The sequence below is a fragment of the Lupinus angustifolius genome, chromosome LG06 (assembly GCF_001865875.1).
Source record: "Lupinus angustifolius cultivar Tanjil chromosome LG06, LupAngTanjil_v1.0, whole genome shotgun sequence".
Lineage (NCBI taxonomy): Eukaryota > Viridiplantae > Streptophyta > Magnoliopsida > Fabales > Fabaceae > Lupinus > Lupinus angustifolius.
In genome coordinates this window covers 31,755,162-31,774,397 of record NC_032014.1, presented here as the reverse complement: position 1 = coordinate 31,774,397, position 19,236 = coordinate 31,755,162, and the positions used below count along the sequence as shown (strand labels likewise).

General features: G+C 33.1%; 4 protein-coding genes across 8 annotated transcripts; 3 read left to right on the top strand and 1 right to left on the bottom strand.

The window, feature by feature from the left end:
* LOC109351248 (jacalin-related lectin 19) lies at positions 1,710–17,506 on the bottom strand. Of its 2 annotated transcripts, XR_002108200.1 has the most exons (4): positions 17,443–17,506; positions 16,706–16,915; positions 15,926–16,314; positions 1,710–1,720 (listed from the first exon to the last, which is right to left on the bottom strand). XR_002108200.1 is itself a non-coding variant. In XM_019592654.1 (3 exons), exons 1-3 carry the CDS (start codon positions 17,443–17,445, stop codon positions 15,982–15,984), a joined length of 546 nt encoding a protein of 181 aa, XP_019448199.1. In that variant the 5' UTR covers positions 17,446–17,506; the 3' UTR covers positions 15,553–15,981. The 2 variants fall into 2 exon arrangements, 1 of the variants encoding a protein (XP_019448199.1); XM_019592654.1 differs by lacking the exon at positions 1,710–1,720 and having other exon boundaries at positions 15,553–16,314.
* LOC109351246 (serine/threonine protein phosphatase 2A 55 kDa regulatory subunit B beta isoform-like) lies at positions 2,108–9,956 on the top strand. 3 transcript variants are annotated; one of them, XM_019592650.1, is made up of 15 exons: positions 2,108–2,212; positions 2,312–2,483; positions 3,880–3,983; positions 4,079–4,177; positions 4,266–4,385; positions 5,003–5,194; positions 5,848–5,939; positions 6,249–6,367; positions 7,210–7,333; positions 7,578–7,701; positions 8,234–8,302; positions 8,408–8,499; positions 8,585–8,662; positions 8,744–8,814; positions 9,227–9,956. In XM_019592650.1, exons 2-15 carry the CDS (start codon positions 2,372–2,374, stop codon positions 9,361–9,363), a joined length of 1,533 nt encoding a protein of 510 aa, XP_019448195.1. In that variant the 5' UTR covers positions 2,108–2,212; positions 2,312–2,371; the 3' UTR covers positions 9,364–9,956. The 3 variants fall into 3 exon arrangements, with proteins under 3 accessions (XP_019448195.1, XP_019448196.1, XP_019448194.1); XM_019592651.1 differs by having other exon boundaries at positions 2,144–2,483; positions 5,003–5,191; XM_019592649.1 differs by having other exon boundaries at positions 2,145–2,483.
* LOC109351249 lies at positions 10,984–12,723 on the top strand. 2 transcript variants are annotated; one of them, XM_019592656.1, is made up of 4 exons: positions 10,984–11,121; positions 11,856–12,035; positions 12,332–12,517; positions 12,550–12,723. In XM_019592656.1, coding segments are annotated over exons 2-4 (360 nt in total). In that variant the 5' UTR covers positions 10,984–11,121; positions 11,856–11,862; the 3' UTR covers positions 12,551–12,723. The 2 variants fall into 2 exon arrangements, with proteins under 2 accessions (XP_019448201.1, XP_019448200.1); XM_019592655.1 differs by having other exon boundaries at positions 12,332–12,723.
* LOC109351247 (ESCRT-related protein CHMP1B-like) lies at positions 13,943–14,823 on the top strand. The gene has a single exon (XM_019592653.1). It carries the CDS (start codon positions 14,040–14,042, stop codon positions 14,655–14,657), a length of 618 nt encoding a protein of 205 aa, XP_019448198.1. The 5' UTR covers positions 13,943–14,039; the 3' UTR covers positions 14,658–14,823.

Genomic DNA, 19,236 nt, shown 5'->3' with positions numbered 1-19,236 from the left:
TCAATTTCCACATATTAAGAGAAATGGACAAAGATAGTGTACTCCAGATATTTTCCAATTTATTATACAGTAAAAAATTATATACTAATATACAAATAGATAAAAAATAAAAATTTATAATCACTATAAGAGAAAAATAAATAAAAAATTGATGAAAAAACGTGTATTTTGGAGTTTTTTATAAATAAAAGCATGGGTTTAAAGAACTTCCTTTATGGTTGAAAAACTTCCCTAATACAAATGGGCCATTTCAGCCCATATTGATAGTCCAAGCTAGGTGGTTCTCTCATTTCTAACCTACAACAGATAGTGAGTATTAAATGAGTTTTAAATTTTTAATATATATTTATATATTTTATAATAATTAAAATATAAAATTTATTTTCATTCATAAACTATTATTATGGATATCCATTGCGGATATTTTTATGTGTATCCATTGATCATTTTTTTTTGCCATCCAATCATTGATTTACAACATAAATTAAACAGAAATGCTTGTTTGTCTTGGTTACCATGTTTATTCATTTATTTGTTTTAGCTATCTTCTCAAAGTTTGATACCAGAATTTCAACAGTGTACATGAATGAAGTTATGGTTGCATAGAAGGCGTAATGAGGAATTGAAAATGAGTGTAAAATCTTTGCATTATTAATGTAAAAATTTATGCACAATTAATATATCATCCACTATTCATTTGTATATTTTTTAAAAATTAATTATGATTAAACATGAATTGTGTATGATGTATTGACAATATATAAAACTCATATATAGCAAATGCATGTATATTTTTCTCATTGAAAATATATTTGATTGAAAAAACAAGTAAAAAGGAAAATGATTACATTAAATAGAAGGTGATCTAATGTGTGCCAATATAAACACTACTTAACTCCTTATTGTTGTGTCAATGCTTAACTCTAGGAATATAATAATATATACATCCTTACTTTATCAACATCAAATGTATTATATATAAGATGTGTTGGTGGAGGCTTATTGGTCATGATAATAAATAGGCTTTTTGTAAACTCCAAATCATAAGAAAAAGTGTCTTTAAGAGAAACACCATGTCCATCTCAAAATCAAAGTCATTGGTCATGCAAATATTATGGATGAAGTTGAATGCAAACATAAGGCATCACAAATACTTTATACTCCATTCACCCAAATAAAACAAAAAAATATCACTTTATACTTCCATTCCATGTATGCATGTATGTCTTCAACATGCAACATTATCTTTTATTATTATTCTTATAAAGGACCGAAATTTGTCTTTTTTTATAACCTTATTTTCAACGGTTCTCTTAAAAAAAATTCCCTAAAAATCCACATTCTCTGATAATGGACTAGTTTACCTCTATGCCCCTTTTCTCATAGATGATGAAAGATTATAGGAGTGGGAAAAGAAAATAATAACACTTGAAAAATGGAATTTTATAATAAAAAAGAAAGAGATTAAAATGCAAGGACATGCAAGTCATTTTGTATAATCTTACTTACCCCTTTTATTTCAACAAAGTTTAGCCCTTTAGGACAAAACCTTCATTAACTAATCAATTCCAACAATCTAAAAAACTCATTTTAATATTAATGTCCATCCCTATCCTAAATGTTCACTACCAAAAACCATCACAACCCAATCAAACCTCAAAAGTGGCCTCATGTAACAAACATATAAAGAAAATTATGTATTTACTATTTCACACAATCTCTTACCCCATGAATTTGTCTCTCACATGTGAGAGTTGTAATATCAAAAGACTTATAATTATATAGTTTAGAGAATAAAATATTTCATAGTATTATGAGATAGATTATATTTTTCAATTATTAATATGACATATATCATATTTAATCATTTACTACAACAATATTACTAAAAACTAAAAAAACAATATACATACTTCAAGCTTATGAATTTGTTTCCTCAACTCAAACCCATAATTTTAGACATTTATATAATCTTTTTCTACTCTAACTTTTAATGTAACACCTGAAAACTAGACATGTAAGTAAGTTTGTGTAAATGTTTTTTTTTTCCATCTCTAATTTGTTCACTCATTTTAATCACTTAAAATTCCCATTTTCTCCTTTTAGAGAGAGAAAACAGATAGATACAGAAAAAGGGTTATAGAGGAGAGAGAAATATTTTGTTCTTTTTTTGTGCTCCAATGGTTCAACTAGGAACCCAAAGTGAGAATAGGTAAACAAAAAAATACAATCTTTCTTTGATGGGTCGTCTCAAATCTATGATCTTGTGAAAACCCAGAAAGCGATCTTCGTTTTTTTGATGCATTGATAGGATTTGCTGATTCATTCACTCGATAAACGTGTTCCGTGGCCGTTGATTTCAACGACGCAAATGAACGGTGGCGATGAGGTCATCGCAGCTCCGGCGGGCCCACCAAACCCACTGGATTGGAAATTCTCGCAGGTTTTCGGAGAACGTACGGCAGGGGAAGAGGTTCAAGAAGGTGATTGTTTAACGTTGTATTTGATCATGTGAAAAAAAGGACATGTTTTTATTCTTGTCGGATCCAATTTATGTGTTGGGATTGGGTTTGATTCGATCCATTTTGGATCGTGTTTTGTTACTTCGTTGTTGTTTATGCTTGTGGTTGTTGAGGTTATGAGATTTGGGGAAGTGGTGTTAATTGTTGTGAGATTTGGGGGAAGTAGTGTGTTAAGTTGAGGCTGTGTTCTTCGCATTGTGATTTTACTTGAATGGATTTGTAAGAGTGTGAAACTAAGTAATTAAGTTTTATTGATTGGTTTTGGTAACTGTTGTGTTTCTAGCTCGTGCTTGTATTGCAATAGCGGACAAGGATCCTCTTTACTAATGGAGACACAAGTACATGTTTCTCCCTTTGTTTTTAATGACAAAAGTGTAATTTCATTGTAGTCAAAGGGATAGATGTCATTGAAAGTTACATTTCCTTTTGTTTTTTTGAAGCACTTGACTCTCCATTAATTGAGAGGATTCTAACTCTGCAATAACCACTCATGTTGTTGTTGGCGAGTAGTTAGTTTTGTTTAGTTTGTTAATGTGTGAGTTTGTTTGAGTAGAATTGGTTAGATCTTGATGTTGTGTAGTTTGATGAGTGGTGTTGAAGATTGAGGCAATAGGGTCTGGTAGCAATTTGTGCCATTGACTATGTAAAAGCAGTTGATATTTTTGCTGGAGTTTACTAGGTTGGGTATTAGTATATTGATGGTGGAGGTATCTATTGACTTGAAATTCTTAGCGTATATTTTAAGAATGAGTGTGTAGCCCTTGTCTGACAGGAAACATTGTTTTCATTTAAAACAAAAGTGAAAAGAAAGTGAAAATGCCATAAAGTGGTCATGTTTCCTGTCAAAACAAAAGAGAACCGAAAGTGGAAATATCTTTGACCGATACATGACAAAATTGAAACATTGGTCTTGCTTTTGTCACGATAGTCGAATATGGGTGTTTGTTAGGTTGGATTGGAATACTAGTAATGATACTGGTGGCTTCTCTTGACTTGAATCTTTAGTTGATATTTTAAGAATGAGTGCTTAGCAGTTCTCCCTGTGTCGGTCTGGAAACATCGTTTTCGATCAAAGCAAAAGGGATATGAAATTGGAAATATCATTAAGTGATATGATATGTGTTGACAAATTGAAACATTGGTCTTGCTTTTGTCATGATAGTCAGATGTATGTATGGTGTTTTTCGATGTTACCATTTAGAGTATGTGATTGGATGCTTTCAAGGGGAGGAGAGAGTGAGAGTGGCCGAGTGATCATCCTAATAGTTGCAACTGAGTGATTGAAAGATAAGAATCAGCTTTTATTGCAGGATAATGTGAAAGCTTCCTAATCATTTGCCCAATTTTGTTTCTGCAGTGGACATAATTTCTGCTATTGAATTTTACAAGTCCGGTGATTATCTTGCTACTGGTGATCGTGGTGGTCGAGTTGTTCTCTTTGAAAGGACAGATACAAAAGATGTAAGCTTTATTTTTGCTTCTGCAAGCTTAAAAAAGAATGAAAACTTTTGAAAGATTCCATGTCATGTAATATGTATGCATGCTGAAACATGCAGCATGGTGGATCAAGAAGAGATTCGGAGAGAATGGACTATTCTATTAGTAGGCATCCTGAGTTCCGTTATAAAACAGAGTTTCAGAGTCACGAGCCTGAGGTAATCATCATTTGCATGTTAATGTTGCACCAACTTCCTATGTCTCAGATGTGTGGATATATATATAATGAGGTGATCATTGTTTCAGTTTGATTATCTTAAGAGCTTGGAAATAGAAGAGAAAATCAACAAAATCAGATGGTGCCAAACAGCTAATGGCGCCCTCTTTCTTCTTTCAACAAATGATAAAACCATCAAATTTTGGAAGGTACGTAATAAACTGAGTTCTTTCTTCAGTCATTAATGGATTGTGCATTAGGTTTCACTTCTGTGGAACTAAGTTTGACCCCTTGTCTCACATGCTTTGGCAATGGTTCTGTTTAGAAGCTGTATTATTGCTTATGAGGCCCAGAATTATCAAATATATTTTTGAACCTCTGGTCATTAATTGAACATTTATCCAGTTAATAAGGAGATAACTTCGCATTTATAGGATGACTTTTGAGGGTGCATGTACGCGTAGATTGTTCAGTTTAAGTGCGTGATAGCATGACTTCCTTTCTTAATACTGCCATCTTTCAAGGACATTAGGTGAAAATCTTTTTCTGTATGTTAACTTCTCTACTTTTATTATGCAGTTTGGCTAATCGTTATTTTATTAAATGCTTTAAGATGTTCAAATGCTGTAAGAGGAAGTAAATATGAAAGAAGGCGATGCTGTGAAATAAATATCCTGATGGAAGATAATTCAAATAATGTTATCCCGATTGAATGTTTGCTTGTGCATGTATACAAAATGAGTGGTTACGAACCTTTTTTTTTGTTTTTATATTTTGTTCATATGTATTAATGATAGATTATTTTTCTCATCTGAGAGTTGAACAGGTTCAAGAAAAGAAGGTCAAGAAAATTTCTGAGATGAATGTCGACCCTTTGAAAGGAACGGGAAATGGCTCTATTGCTAGTTCAAGTAGTTCCGCAATTCATCTTGCAAATGGAGGATCTCAAGAAGGATACCTAAGCAATGATTTCTCATTTCCACCAGGAGGCATACCATCGCTAAGATTACCCACGGTAGTTGTATTCAGCCCTTTCACTTGCAATTCTTTTTCCAAGATTAGCTTGTCAGGGATTAAAATAATTAGTGTGTCATTTTTACTATAAACAACCAAGAAATTGGTAGATAAAAATGAAAGTGTCAAATTTCAACAATGATTACTTTTCCTTCTTGGAAATTGAAGCAGTTACGTTGGTTTATCAATTTAAAACTAAAACAGCCTGGAGAATATAGGCCGAACTCACAAGGCGGCTTGGTACCAGTACAACAAACATTTTTCAATCATAGTTGGTTTGATCAGGATATTTAAGGTTGCTTAATTTAATTAGTGTTTAACTATCTTAAGTTTATAATTTAAATAAACAGAACCTTATTAAGGATGTTAAGCTTCTTGCGAACCAACAACTATTAATACCTCATAACATGCAATCTGTGTATATTCAAGTAGAAATTAGAGCCATCTTGCATAGACTCATTCGTAAAGAAGAAACCAAAAGATTTACTAGTGTTTAGTTTCTTGACTTGATCATTCCATTCTTAGTTTTTATTTTAATATGTTCGCTGATACTATAGAGGGAAGGAATGAAATAAAAGTTCCTAAGTTTCTTTCTCAACTTTGATGATTGCTTTCTTGAGAATTTGCAGTATTAACTGGTTATAGTAATATATGTAGGTAAGTAGCCATGAAACCAGCTTGATGGCTCGATGCCGTAGAGTATATGCCCATGCTCATGACTATCATATAAATTCCATTTCAAATAACAGGTGATTTAAATTTTCTTGTTGCATACCATACCATATTCGGCTGAGGAGTCCAATAAGCTATGGGTGAAGTTGACAACCTTGAGGGTTCATATTCTAATCAGAGGATATTGTGTGTCAATCTTGTTTTCATTATTTTTTATTTCTCTGATGTGATATTGTTTTAAAAAGTTGACGAGTTGTTTTCTACTTAATTTTCTTGATCCGATATTGCTTCATGTCTACAAGTCTTTTTGCACTTTTTCCCTATCTTTCATGATTTTCTACATACTAATCAAATTCGGATGGTGTTATGTTGCTTGTACCTTCTAGCGATGGTGAAACTTTCATATCAGCCGATGATTTGCGAATAAATCTTTGGAACCTGGAAATTAGCAATCAAAGTTTTAATATTGTTGATGTGAAGCCTGCAAATATGGAGGATCTGACAGGTAAAGCTTAATAAAAAAATTATGCTGTAGTGTAAACATTTATCTGTTGGTTTCTTGGTAAAACAATAAATCTTATTAGTGATATTGTTACTGTGAAAATAAATAACTATATAAATGAATACAACATATACGTGGTTGTTAGCTGATAAGTCGGGTACTCTTATGCTGGTTGCTGCCTTGGTAATTCAACCCAACTCTTCAGGCTTGGTCGTACTAATTTCTTCATTATCTGAAGAAACTTATCGCTTTGGGTGGATGAAACAATCATCTTGTCTTTTAGTTAATTAGTTGTGTGTAACTCACAATGTGATTTTCCTTGACAAGTCCAATCTCTCTCTCTTAATACTTGCATTGCAGTTCATGTTATGTTGTCTTTACTTCGGGTAGGCTTTGCCCAACCAAGACTATAGGCATGACCAGGTCTGCTAAGGGTTAACAGTTGAGGCCAGGCTCAAAAATTAACCTCGTAAAAGTCTTGGCTAAGACCAGGCCAAGATGCCGAGTCAAACCTAGCCCACTACCACCCTCTGCCTTTGTAAAAATCTTTGTAGTCTCAATCTGTTTGATGTGGAACAGTGGGAGTCCAGCTTTGGTAAGGTGAATCGAGGGCAGAAAACAAGTGGGTTGAAGGTTGGTTGGTGTATCTTATAACGAGTGGGTATTTGTGAGCAATAGGATGAGGTTTTGGGGTTTGGATTGATGGCTGTTTTGGCGCTTCAAACATAACCGATGGGATTTCATGTATAAATTGAAGAAATAATCTACTGCTTTCACCTTTTTGCCAACTTGTTCCATTTTTTACTGTCTCGGCTGAGCCCTGACCTTGGATATTATTGTTGCAGAGGTTATAACATCAGCAGAATTCCACCCTACACATTGTAATACGTTGGCATATAGCAGTTCGAAGGGTTCTATTCGTCTTGTTGATTTGAGGCAATCAGCATTATGTGATTCTCATGCCAAACTGTAAGCTCATCTTTTGTGGTAATCTTATTGGTGCCTAACAAATAATTTTCCTTCTCCCGTCAAAGCAAACAATGGTTGGGATGGTAGGCAAAATTACTGGAAAGAAAATGATTTGTTTCCTTATTGGTTTTGACAATCAAAATGTTGCTTACGTAGAGAAGAAATTTTATGAAACATTTTGTATGGATGCTTTTGTGTACTTCCTTATACTTTGTAGACTCTTACAAACAATAACCTGGTACAGATTTGAAGAACAGGAGGCCCCTGGGTCCAGATCATTTTTTACGGAGATTATTGCTTCTATCTCAGACATTAAATTTGGGAAGGGTGGAAGATACATACTTAGTCGTGATTACATGACCCTAAAGGTTTGGAGTTGTATAACTTTAAATACATGCTTTTGTTGTTAAACCTTTCACGATATTTTGGGCTTTGGAAGATAGATGCCATAACGTTTATTTTTGCTGATCGAGCTCCTTCAACCATAAAACATCTCAATGGCTAATTTGTGCTCAGAGTGATGTATATTTTGGTTTAAATATGAATCAGCCAACAAAAGTAATACATAAAAGTGGCTATTGACATATTTTCAAAATTCAAGGGGGAAATTGCCAAAATTGAAGTTAAAGAGCCTATTTCCTAATGACTCAAAGTTGATCCATTTTTGCTTTTTTTATGGGAATACTTTAGATTTAGTGAATTGTTTCATAAATCAATGTAATTTTCAAATTATAATTATTGATTCAGGTATCTTTGTTCTTTTGACATTCGATAATTTTGTAGGGAAAACATACTAATGTCCATCTTTGACTTTGTTTGGGTGCCTTCTGCTTGTTATGCTTTAATTCTTAACATCCCTCAAGTTTCATCTCCTTTTACTCATCTTGACTTGTTTGTCAGTTATGGGACATTAATATGGATTCAGGGCCTGTCGCAACTTTCCAGGTTCATGAGTATTTACGACCTAAGGTTAGATTCCCGTGTCTAGATAAGTTATGATGAACTGTGAATTTCTTTCTGCTGCTATATTGAGTTATACTTATACCTGGCTATGTTTTTCTTGGAATGCGCCAGCTTTGTGATTTATATGAAAATGACTCAATCTTTGATAAGTTTGAGTGTTGTCTGAGTGGTGATGGATTGCGTGTAGCCACTGGCTCTTACAGGTTTGTACTACATACTTGTTCTGCAGCTCAATTATCATTGACATTTTTTACCGTGCATCTTATTGATTATTTAATTCAATGCTAGCAATCTATTCCGTGTGTTTGGTTGTGCCCCGGGAAGCGCTGAGGCGACAACTTTGGAAGCCAGTAAAAATCCAATGAGGTAATTTTATTGAGCTCTGATGCCAAACATGATTTTTAGTCTGACATTGTAGCATTTATATTAACCTTTTCATTTCCTCAGACGACAAGTTCCAACCCCTTCAAGGCCTTCTAGATCACTGGGAAATAGTATAACAAGAGTTGTAAGACGAGGTCAGTTTTCCAAATCATTTCCCCTTGTTTGCCTATGAGTAGGATTTCAAAATATATAGTTTCTTTTATATCATAGTTTATATTATTTTTTTGCTCAAGAGATTAAATGTAATATTTTTCTCAAGAGATTAAACGGATTATTTATTCAAGTTGCAACTCAGAAGTTTACTAGTGGTACTTCTATTGGCATTACTTCCTCTACATTTCAGTTTTTCAATCTAGCTAAGGGTGAGGGAGTGAAAGTGAAAACTGTTCAAAAAATTACGAAGTTCCGTTTTCCTCATTTATATTTGTGGTTAAATGAAATCAATGTTTTTTTTGTAATAATGAAGTTGGACACTAATTCTGACTATGACCTTCATTAATAGTAATAATGTATATGACAAGTTCCAATCTTTGGTATTGTGAACAGGAGCTGAAACCCCTGGCGTTGATGCAAATGGCAATTCTTTCGATTTCACAACAAAGTTGCTGCACTTAGCATGGCACCCAACTGAAAATGCAATTGCTTGTGCTGCTGCAAATAGCTTGTACATGTACTATGCCTAAAGAAACATGATCGAAGAAGACGACATTCGTGTATTTTGCCTGGTGTTAAAATTGTTATGGAGAAGGCTTCTTTTCCCTTCCTACCAACCACTGAGTTTGGATGCTACATTAACTCTCACACTTCATGTGCCCTTCAGAGCTTTTAGGACAAAAAAATAAGATCCGGAAGTGGCGGTTTCAAATTCGCGAGTAGGCAAACCTTATTTTCTTTCAGGATGGGTAGCATTTCTCTTCTTCTTTTTTCACCCTCCAATCCTAATATTCTTTCCTTCAATTTCTGTATCTTCTTATGAAAGAGAAGGTGCATTCAAATGTTTCAAATTGTGTTTGGCTTGCAAGTGAAGAAGAAAATGTGATTGTAGCTCTCCTACAACTGATACTAAAGGATGTTCAATATCTGCCACTAGGATTAAGATTTTTAAGATAAAAATATGTAGCATTTCTTTTCTTCTTTTTGTCCAAATATCCCTGTGGGATGGAGTAGTTCAAACCTGCAGTTCATCATTTTTTCATTGATTAATTTTTGTGTTGGAATTTAATTGACTATGTTTCAAACTTCTATGTCTAATTTTGTTATACCTGTTTATTGTTGAGTAAGTGGTAATAATTTAGGTTGTAATATAGTGATTGTGTATAAATCTTACTAGTTAAATCATTATTAGGTAGCATTTGCCAAAGATATCAAAGTAGGACAGAACATGAGTTTTATTTTATACTACTAAGGGTATTTCTTACTTTTTTGGATAAAGAACTAATTCTTTTCAGATTCGTGGTTGCCCTTCCCAACCAGTGTCGCGAACATGAGTTTTGTTCTATGTTTAGTCTATTATGTAAATAGAACAGTACAAAAGGTTAAAATGTAGAATATCATGTTTTGTTGGGGTATCAAACATTACCAACATTATCATCTCAAACAAATTGGTTAAAAAAGGGTCGCTTGGTGCATTGTAGGCAAGTGTATAGCATTATCATCTCATTCAAAAAAGTTGTTCCTAACATTTGAATCTATTACCTTCGAGTCATAGGGAAACAAATTACTTAGTTTACAAACAAAAAACATATTAGTTAAGATGTTTTTTCCTTTCTCTATTGCCAATTTCAAAATGTAATAAATGTTTTATGTGAATTATCATTAGCTTAGTTCCAAAAGAAACATGACAACTTGCATGGGTAGGGCTATTGGCACTCCCATATTCCTAATTAAAATCTAATCACCAAAATATATATAATGTTAATATATATGATTTAAAATTAAAGATAATGTTGAATCCTACATATATACTAAAACATTAGTCTAGTGATAGTGATGTAAGATCCTTCTAGATCTCTAAGATCAATGATTCGATTCCTGTGAGCAATACTTGTTGAAAAGGGTAACCACGAACCCGAAAGTGATTAGTTTCTTACCTAAAGGTGATGAAATATCATTAATAGTACAAAAAAATATCCACCATATGCCTATTAATGATGAATACATTGCTAAGTATCTTTGAATCCTAGTCTATATTATTAACATCATTCATAGTTAAAAAAAATTCAATGACATTTTTTCATAAAGTAGAAGCACGTTAAAAACTTGAAAGGTGTTAGAGAAATACAAGGTTGACATAGTTAGCGGTAGAAACGGTAATCCAAGGCAAGTGGAGAGTACATTGTGGATTCAACCTTTTTACTAACTTTGTTCATTGTTCATTATTGTTCATTGTTCATATTCCCACTGCACTACAACAATACTCTCACTTTCAATAACTTCATAAGGTACTCAAACCAAATAATCCAATGTTTATGTTTGCTAGTAATTACATTATATTGTTTCATGCAGTTTTTACCTTTTTCTGTTTAGATGTTAATTTTTATATCATGATGTACCTTTTGTATCAATTGAGATGCTTAATGGGTGCATGACAAATCCAATTCTCATGCAACAAATAACTATATTACTTTTTTTATTTAAATCGATTATTGTGTTTACTTAACATCAATGCTAGCAACATGATTACAATATCTTCAACATTATTAAGTGGATCTCATGTGGATCTATAAAATAGAGTGAACTTAATGAAACAGAAAAGGTCTTGCATCATTTCATGTAATAAATAGAAAAGGTGTTGAAAAGAATATGTTGATGTTTCTGCTCTTTAATTCCATGTTTCTGTATTGTCTAATTTAAATTTGATCTTAGTGTTTTTATTTTTGCACATGATAACATTTGATATAATTGTAGATTTCAATATAAACTTTGTGATTAATTCAGGCATCTATGGGGATTCATGGAAATCAAATCTAATTTTCTCACACAGTAACTATATCGTTCTTTCTAGAGAAAATAATTACTTTTCTATATTCAGAATGGATATACATGTTATTTTTCTTATCGTGTGAACGGGTAATAGATGTAAAATATTTATGTCTCTCCTGATACATACTTACTATGATATAATTTGAATTCTAGACTTTTTGCACATGTTAACATCTTGATATATACTATGTAGGAAATCAATGGCTTCAAAGATTCCTCAGTTGCAATCAAAGGTGACTCAAGTTGCTTCTAACCATGGAGGTTCATACTACAAGGTGTTGTTGGAGCAGAACAAACACTATATCCAGGATCCACCCACCATTGAAAAATGTCAATCATTGGCCAAACAATTGTTCTATACTCGCCTTGCCAGGTACTAATACTTCCATATGGTACCACAAATACCATGAATCATATAAAATACTTACATATAATACTAACTATTTGTATCAACTATGAAGAGGTAGAGACTCAACATTACGGTAAGATTGTTTGTCTTATGCCCTCTAGAGGTTATGGTCTCAAATTCTAGAAACAGCCTCTTCGCTTGCGAAGTTAAGGTTGTTTACGTCTATCCTTCTTAGACCTCACTAGGTGAAAGCCTCGTATATCAGACCGTCTTTTTTTAATCAAGTATGAATTACTAAAATTGATGCTTATTTGATGCAGTATTCCTCATAGATACAAATCATTGTGGAAGGAATTGGACTATGCAAAGAACATAGTGAAGAACAGGCAGGACATAAACATAGATAATGCAGGTCTTGTTGCTTTGTTTGGACTTGAGTGTTTTGCATGGTTTTGTGGTGGTGAGATTGTGGGCAGAGGATTTACACTTACAGGCTACTATGTTTAAGTCCAAGTGTGAAACTGATCCAAGACCATAGAGTTAGTTCCAAGATTAATTGTTGATGTTGGTAATTAAGGCCTTTGATCCAAATTTACACAATTTCTTTAGATTATGATAGTTTTGATGTTTGAAAATGACTAGTCCAGTCAATATGTCAATCACAGTAGTAGTAATAATAATAATATCTGAAATTGGTTTTGATTCATGTTTTTACAAGGTTGTTTTTAATCATAGATGAAGTTTGTTTTGCTTGATTAACATAACATGTTTTATAATTTCCTTAGTAGTGTTCTCTTCTCTTCCATCAATCAATCACCAATGCCTGCTATCATGCAACATCATTCTTAAGCTGCATCCTAAAATTTTAGTTTTAGATTATACTTACCTTTGCAATTTTTAATTCATTCTTCTTGTTTTGGGTATAGAAATTAAAACATAGAACATACATAAACTATTTTTAAGAATGACTTCATGGATGATACACAATTATATTTAAAATTAAGGCTAAATCCCTAGAGCTAGCTGCTTTGCTACTATAGCTAGATTTTCATTAAGTGCATTTGTAAATTGTTTCACTATGATTCATTTGATTCACTTGTCATCTTTTGTTTACCTGGTTTCTCATCAATAATAATATTTGCTCTTTCAACCCTTATTTTTGCATGTGCAATGTGTCTCATTTATACATTTAGCCAAGAAAGTTTCCTTTACAAGACCAAGTTTTAATGAGAAAAACAATGTTTTCGATTGAAAGATGCTTAATGCACACTATTTGGAAATAGAGTGAATACCTACTTTGCTAATTAAGAATTGCACTAATTTTAATCCTTGAAAAAATAAAATTCAAACTATAATTCCTACCAAGTGTTATAAAAAATGTTAAAAATGATTAATTTAGACGGTACATTCTTTTGAGATTGTAAGCAAAATATGGAATGCATTTTTAATGTGAAGAAAAAATGCTGGTCGATTCATTATTGGCAAATCACTACCCCTTGTGGTCTTACACCAATCCTTTTGACAATGTGTAACGTTTTTGGGTCATTTTTTTGTTGATCATCATAATAAATATATTAATTTTATATTTTTTAAATAATAAATTTTTTATTGAATGGTACAATTATGATATATGTTCTAACTGTTACTATATTTAGTTATTTGATACATCGGTAAAGAAAAAAATAAAACTAAGAAAGGATAAGATTACTATCACACTTGTAGGAGTCGAATCTCATTACTAAATACCTCGATTGTGCACCAATCTTTGTCATAAATTTCACTACAAAATAAGTCAGTCCCCTTAATTAGCATTAAATAAAAAGAAACATCTTGTTTAATTACCCCAAAAAAGAGAAAACATATTTAAAAATAATAGAAATCTCTTACTAAATTAGTAAATTATATAGTTTACACCAACCCGCGTAAACTTTTGATTTTCCACAGTAACAATCGAATTCAAATTCTATTCTCTCTCTTCCTTTCTCAAATTCCCAAATTTTTGAAACCTATCCCAAAACCCTAACAATCATGGGAAACACAGAGAAGCTCTTGAACCAAATCATGGAACTGAAATTCACCTCAAAATCTCTTCAACGACAAGCCCGAAAATGCGATAAGGACGAGAAATCAGAGAAACTTAAGGTCAAGAAAGCGATCGAAAAAGGCAACATGGACGGTGCTCGAATCTACGCAGAGAACGCCATTCGAAAACGCACGGAGCAGATGAACTACCTCCGCCTCGCTTCCCGTCTCGACGCCGTCGTCGCCCGCCTCGACACTCAGGCGAAGATGTTCACAATCAACAAATCAATGTCCAATATTGTGAAATCGTTAGAATCTTCTCTCGCAACCGGAAAACTCCAGAAGATGTCGGAAACAATGGACAAGTTCGAGAAGCAGTTTATAGACATGGAGGTTCAATCTGAATACATGGATTCAGCAATGGCGGGTTCCACCTCTCTTTCGACACCTGAGGGAGATGTTAATAACCTTATGCAACAGGTGGCTGATGATTACGGCCTCGCCGTATCGGTCGGTCTTCCTCAGCCGGGCTCTCATGCCGTGCCGACCAAGGAAGCTGACAGTGAGAAGGTTGATGAGAATGATTTGTCGAGACGCCTTGCTGAGCTCAAGGCTAGAGGTTAATTCTATCATTCACAGTGTTTGTTTCGGAATGCTGTTTATTATATAATTATAGTTACTCATAGTTGATGATATGATATGTTGAATTGAATCTGAATTGCCTTATATATCATATTACTATGTTGCTTTGCTTTTAGGCATTTCAATGCCTATTGTGTTTTTTGTTAAATTTGCTTGTTTCTTATGTAAGTATACTGTGTGTGTTATTTAGAGGATGCATTATAGAAGTTTATCAATGAATTCAGGGTTGGTTATTAGACTATTAGAGATCGTATGATTTTTTTGGCTGCGAGAGAATTGCTAGTGAGACTCAGCTCAATGGTGACATGGAGGTCATGAGTTTAAATCATGGAAAGTTTTTCCTGAGAGAAGATAGCAATTCGTTTGAGTTTGACTTATAGATTCTGGAGGAATAGTGTTTGTAGAAGAATAAGGGCGTTGGTGAGTAGAAAGAAAATTGACAAATCTGAAATTTGTATTTTTGAGCAGGAAATAAAAATTAGAAAATTTTCTTTATCCAATAAACCCATGCTCTTTTTGTAAAGGAAACCACGCTTTCTTAAGTTAGATGTGGCTAACAAGGTCAGCAACTTAAACTGGATGAAAAACTCCTCTTACATCGGTAAACTGGATGTGGTGCCTATAATTCTGTTCAGTGATAGAATTTTTTACAGACCTAGATTAGGAAAATTCTATGTTCTAAAATTTAAATCATTATGCAACTTAAACCGGAAATACTTGTATATGAAGACTATAGTTCTATTACATTAGACTTAATTAACATAAAACTTATCTATACAACTATTTCTACTAAAGAGGGCAGAACTAAAAGATTTTTATTAAAGTGCTTAAGTAATCCTTTACTTAAGAAAATGTAGTGAAATAATTTATAATTTCATAAACGAAATTATATATGAAAAGCTTAATGATTAAGAACAAGAACAAACAAATTATAAAAGAAAAAAGGATGGGGGACTTGCATAATGTTACCCTTAAGGGCAAGTAACTAGTACAGAGGTAAAAACCAGGGATGTGAAGTAGTGTTCTACCGATCTATGAACCCCATATACTTGTTTGAATACTTATAGTTCCTTGTGAAACATATGCGAGGACATGGAATGTTTAAATTCAAGATACAATCTAGATATGTTAAACACAAGATTAAAATTATATTTTTTATATAGATCCAGAATATTCATCAAGAAATGCACTTTCTTGTAGAACTCCATAACCAGTAAAGAAAAAATGAAAAATCAGAAGCATGCAGTCACACTATCTAGTAGATTATATATAAGCAAGTCTCAATATTAGTTCCCTATATGGTCTTCTAGCTATCCTTGGAGGATAAAGATTTTGGAGCAATGCTTGTAAGCCTACTGAAGCTCCTCTGCACCTTTTGAAGCAGCGACTTTGGTGGTGCACTAGACAATGTGAATGCAAGAGCATCCAAATACCAATCACCTCGCCCTTTAAAACCCGCAACCTGGCCTCCATCTATTGAGAAGGTAAATGGGACGCCTTCTTCAACTCCATATGGTCCAAAGGTTCTGCGGTTACTCTTGAATGTTAAGGACCTAATGACGGGTGTGCCACTGCCCACAACCGGACAATAGTGTCCACTCACACCAATCAAGAACTCATCTGGGTATTGCAGCTTAATCTGCAAAACATGAAGGCATGTCATACCCATTTGTGATATGAGATACAGATGGAAAAGACAATTATGAAGTGTTATAAATTATACCCTTCTAGTTACATACTTTAGAGGTAATCATAAACTCAGATGTGGAAGGATTCCAACATTTAATCCACTTGCCTGAAAGAGAATATCTTAAGGACCCGTTTGCGAGTTTGATTTTGGACGGGAAGGAAGAGAAAGAGAACGGCTTCAAAGTCATGAAATACACTTGTGACATGACTCTGAAGTCTTCTATTTCCCTTTTCCCCCCTCCACAATACAACTCGCAAAGGACCCTAAGAGTATATGGTACCACACAAGGGTTACCCCATAAGTTAATCTACATACATTCAAGAGAACAATTAAACCTCACCTCAGCTGTTTTGTTGCCTCCAACTCCTCCATGTTTTTCAGCTGTGAAAGGTTTACCATTCTTATCATAAACCACAAGGATAGAGTCTATACAACGATCATAAACTAGTCTTATTTCCCTCACTCCTGTGAAGGTACCATCATCCCAGCTAGTCCCACCTTTGCCTCCCCATGGTCCCACTATTACCCTCTTCTTCCTATCTGTTCCTTCCTACAAAATTTATATCACACAATTGGTTTAACTCTGAAGAAAAATAGTACAAAATAACTAAAGAAGATAGAAAAAACTAACAGTAGCATATGCTGAAAATGCTAACAATCAGTAACTAAACTTAATCCTTCCTTAGATTTCGCTATTTCTTAGGATATTTTTACGAGTTGAGTTTGGAGGTAAAGGGAGAGAAAAAGAAGGCTTTAAAGCCCTTTTGCAAATGTATTCATGATTCTCAAATCTTCTTTTTCATTTCTGTGTCCTCCAAAATCCACTTTGCAAATAGTCATTAGTAGGAACACAAAGAAAGAAGTAGTATGGACAATTAAAGCACCACTTGAATTGTTCTTTCTTTAAAAAAAACTTCTTGTATATGAAAACTATAATTCTATTACGGTTCACCATAAAACTAGTCCATGAAGAAAATTAAGTTAAATCATCTATACTTTCTTAAATACGCGTATGTGTGTCTGATATATTTAACTATAAAGAACAAGAGGAAACACAAATTACTTGTATATCGTTACCATATGGGCAAATCACTTGTAAAGAGATGAAAACCAGATATATGAAATGATAATGCAACTAGTAATGAAAAATGGAGTTAACTTAATATAAGAAACTGACTCGATAGCTTTTTATATTTAAGCAGAATCTGATTCCATCTTCCATCAATTCTGAAATAATACACTTTTGCTTTCTAATGCATTAAATGGAATTGATTACATCTCGTAACAAGGACTTCAAGGGTTCCCAACTTCCCAAGTGGGATTAGACTCATGCTTAACATAGATAACACTCCTCCGAATTTGTTCTAAACGAATAAATTCCACGGAACAATTTTGTTTAAACAAATTACTGCCAATGATTAATAATAATAACAGTAATAATAACTTGAATTAGTGATCAAATGAAGTGAATCGTGATTGGTGATTTTAGTCCTTCAAAAAATTTAGGTATATCAATGGAAACTCGGAATATTCCTCAAAAATATTAAGTTTAGCTCAAATTAATTATTTTTAGCATTTTTATGACCCATGATAGACTATTTTGACTCAAATGTATAATTTCTGAATACTAGTTTAAAATTTTACGTTTTCGAGTGACAAGTTAATTCACGCGAAAATTTTGAAGGACCAAAGTGAATATTCATTGGAAGAATAAATCGAAAATAAGGAACGAGTTAGTGTGCTCTATTGTTGGGCCACATCTTGGGCCCACAAATGGTTTTGTTTTTTTGTTGATATTTTCCAATCCAGTTAAATAAAAATAGCATTATTTGAGGAAAAACGTAGATCAAAATTGGTAGTTTCAAACGTCCAATTGTTGGCGTGTAGATACTGAATTTGTCATGATTGGTCCATCTTTCACGTTTTCAACATGCTGTTTTGCCGACCTTACCTTTTATATCTTTTTTTTCAAGACTTTGGTGCCTAGCTAAGTAGCTATAAGTCATTATAAATAATAAAGTTTGGCTTAAATCTCGTTTTCTTCATGTTGATGACATTAATGTCATCTATGGTTTACTATATATTTAAGCTTATGGTCCTCTTTGCAATGGATAAAACAGCCACTTATTTTCCAGATTCCATACCAAAATGAATAATAACAAGAAAACGTGAAACTCGTGCTCTTTGAATAGTAAACTCTGTCAATTTCGTGAGTTTTAGGAAAGAGATAGTTTTTGGTTAGTAGATATTTGAAATTCTTATCAACATTTGCATTCTTTATTTAAAAAAACTATGATTGCCATTGAATTTAAGAAAAGTTGTATGGATTCTTCTAGAAACCAACATTGGAGAAATGGGCCAAATATATCTCAATTTTGTTTTAAGCCACTTTTATATATTTCCTTAAAAAGAAGAAGGAAAAAACTCACTTTTACACACCTGCCTCGGAATATATCACCTTATTTCACCATGAAAAATCATTTAGATATCATTAATATTGTTTTGTATGTACAGGAGTTTGTATTAAATGAGTTGTCCATGGTGAAACAAATGGAGCAAAGCACAACGAGCTTTGTGTCAATGCTCACAAATATGTATGCTATAAACCATAATAGACATTAATAATATATTAGTAATAGTTCAATCCTTTTTATAAATATCTATAACTGATTAAACCTCGTTAACAAATCAACTTGTTATCATTCCTTGTTTCCAACAGAAATATTTATAAGATGGAGATTGAGTCATTTCCTTCACGGTTTTTATAGTAACATTTATGTCTCTTCAACATTTAAAGTGCACCTTCAAGTACTTTTATACGTTACCAATGAATGTTGATTCAAATGGTATATGTTTGAACCTTACGAATGA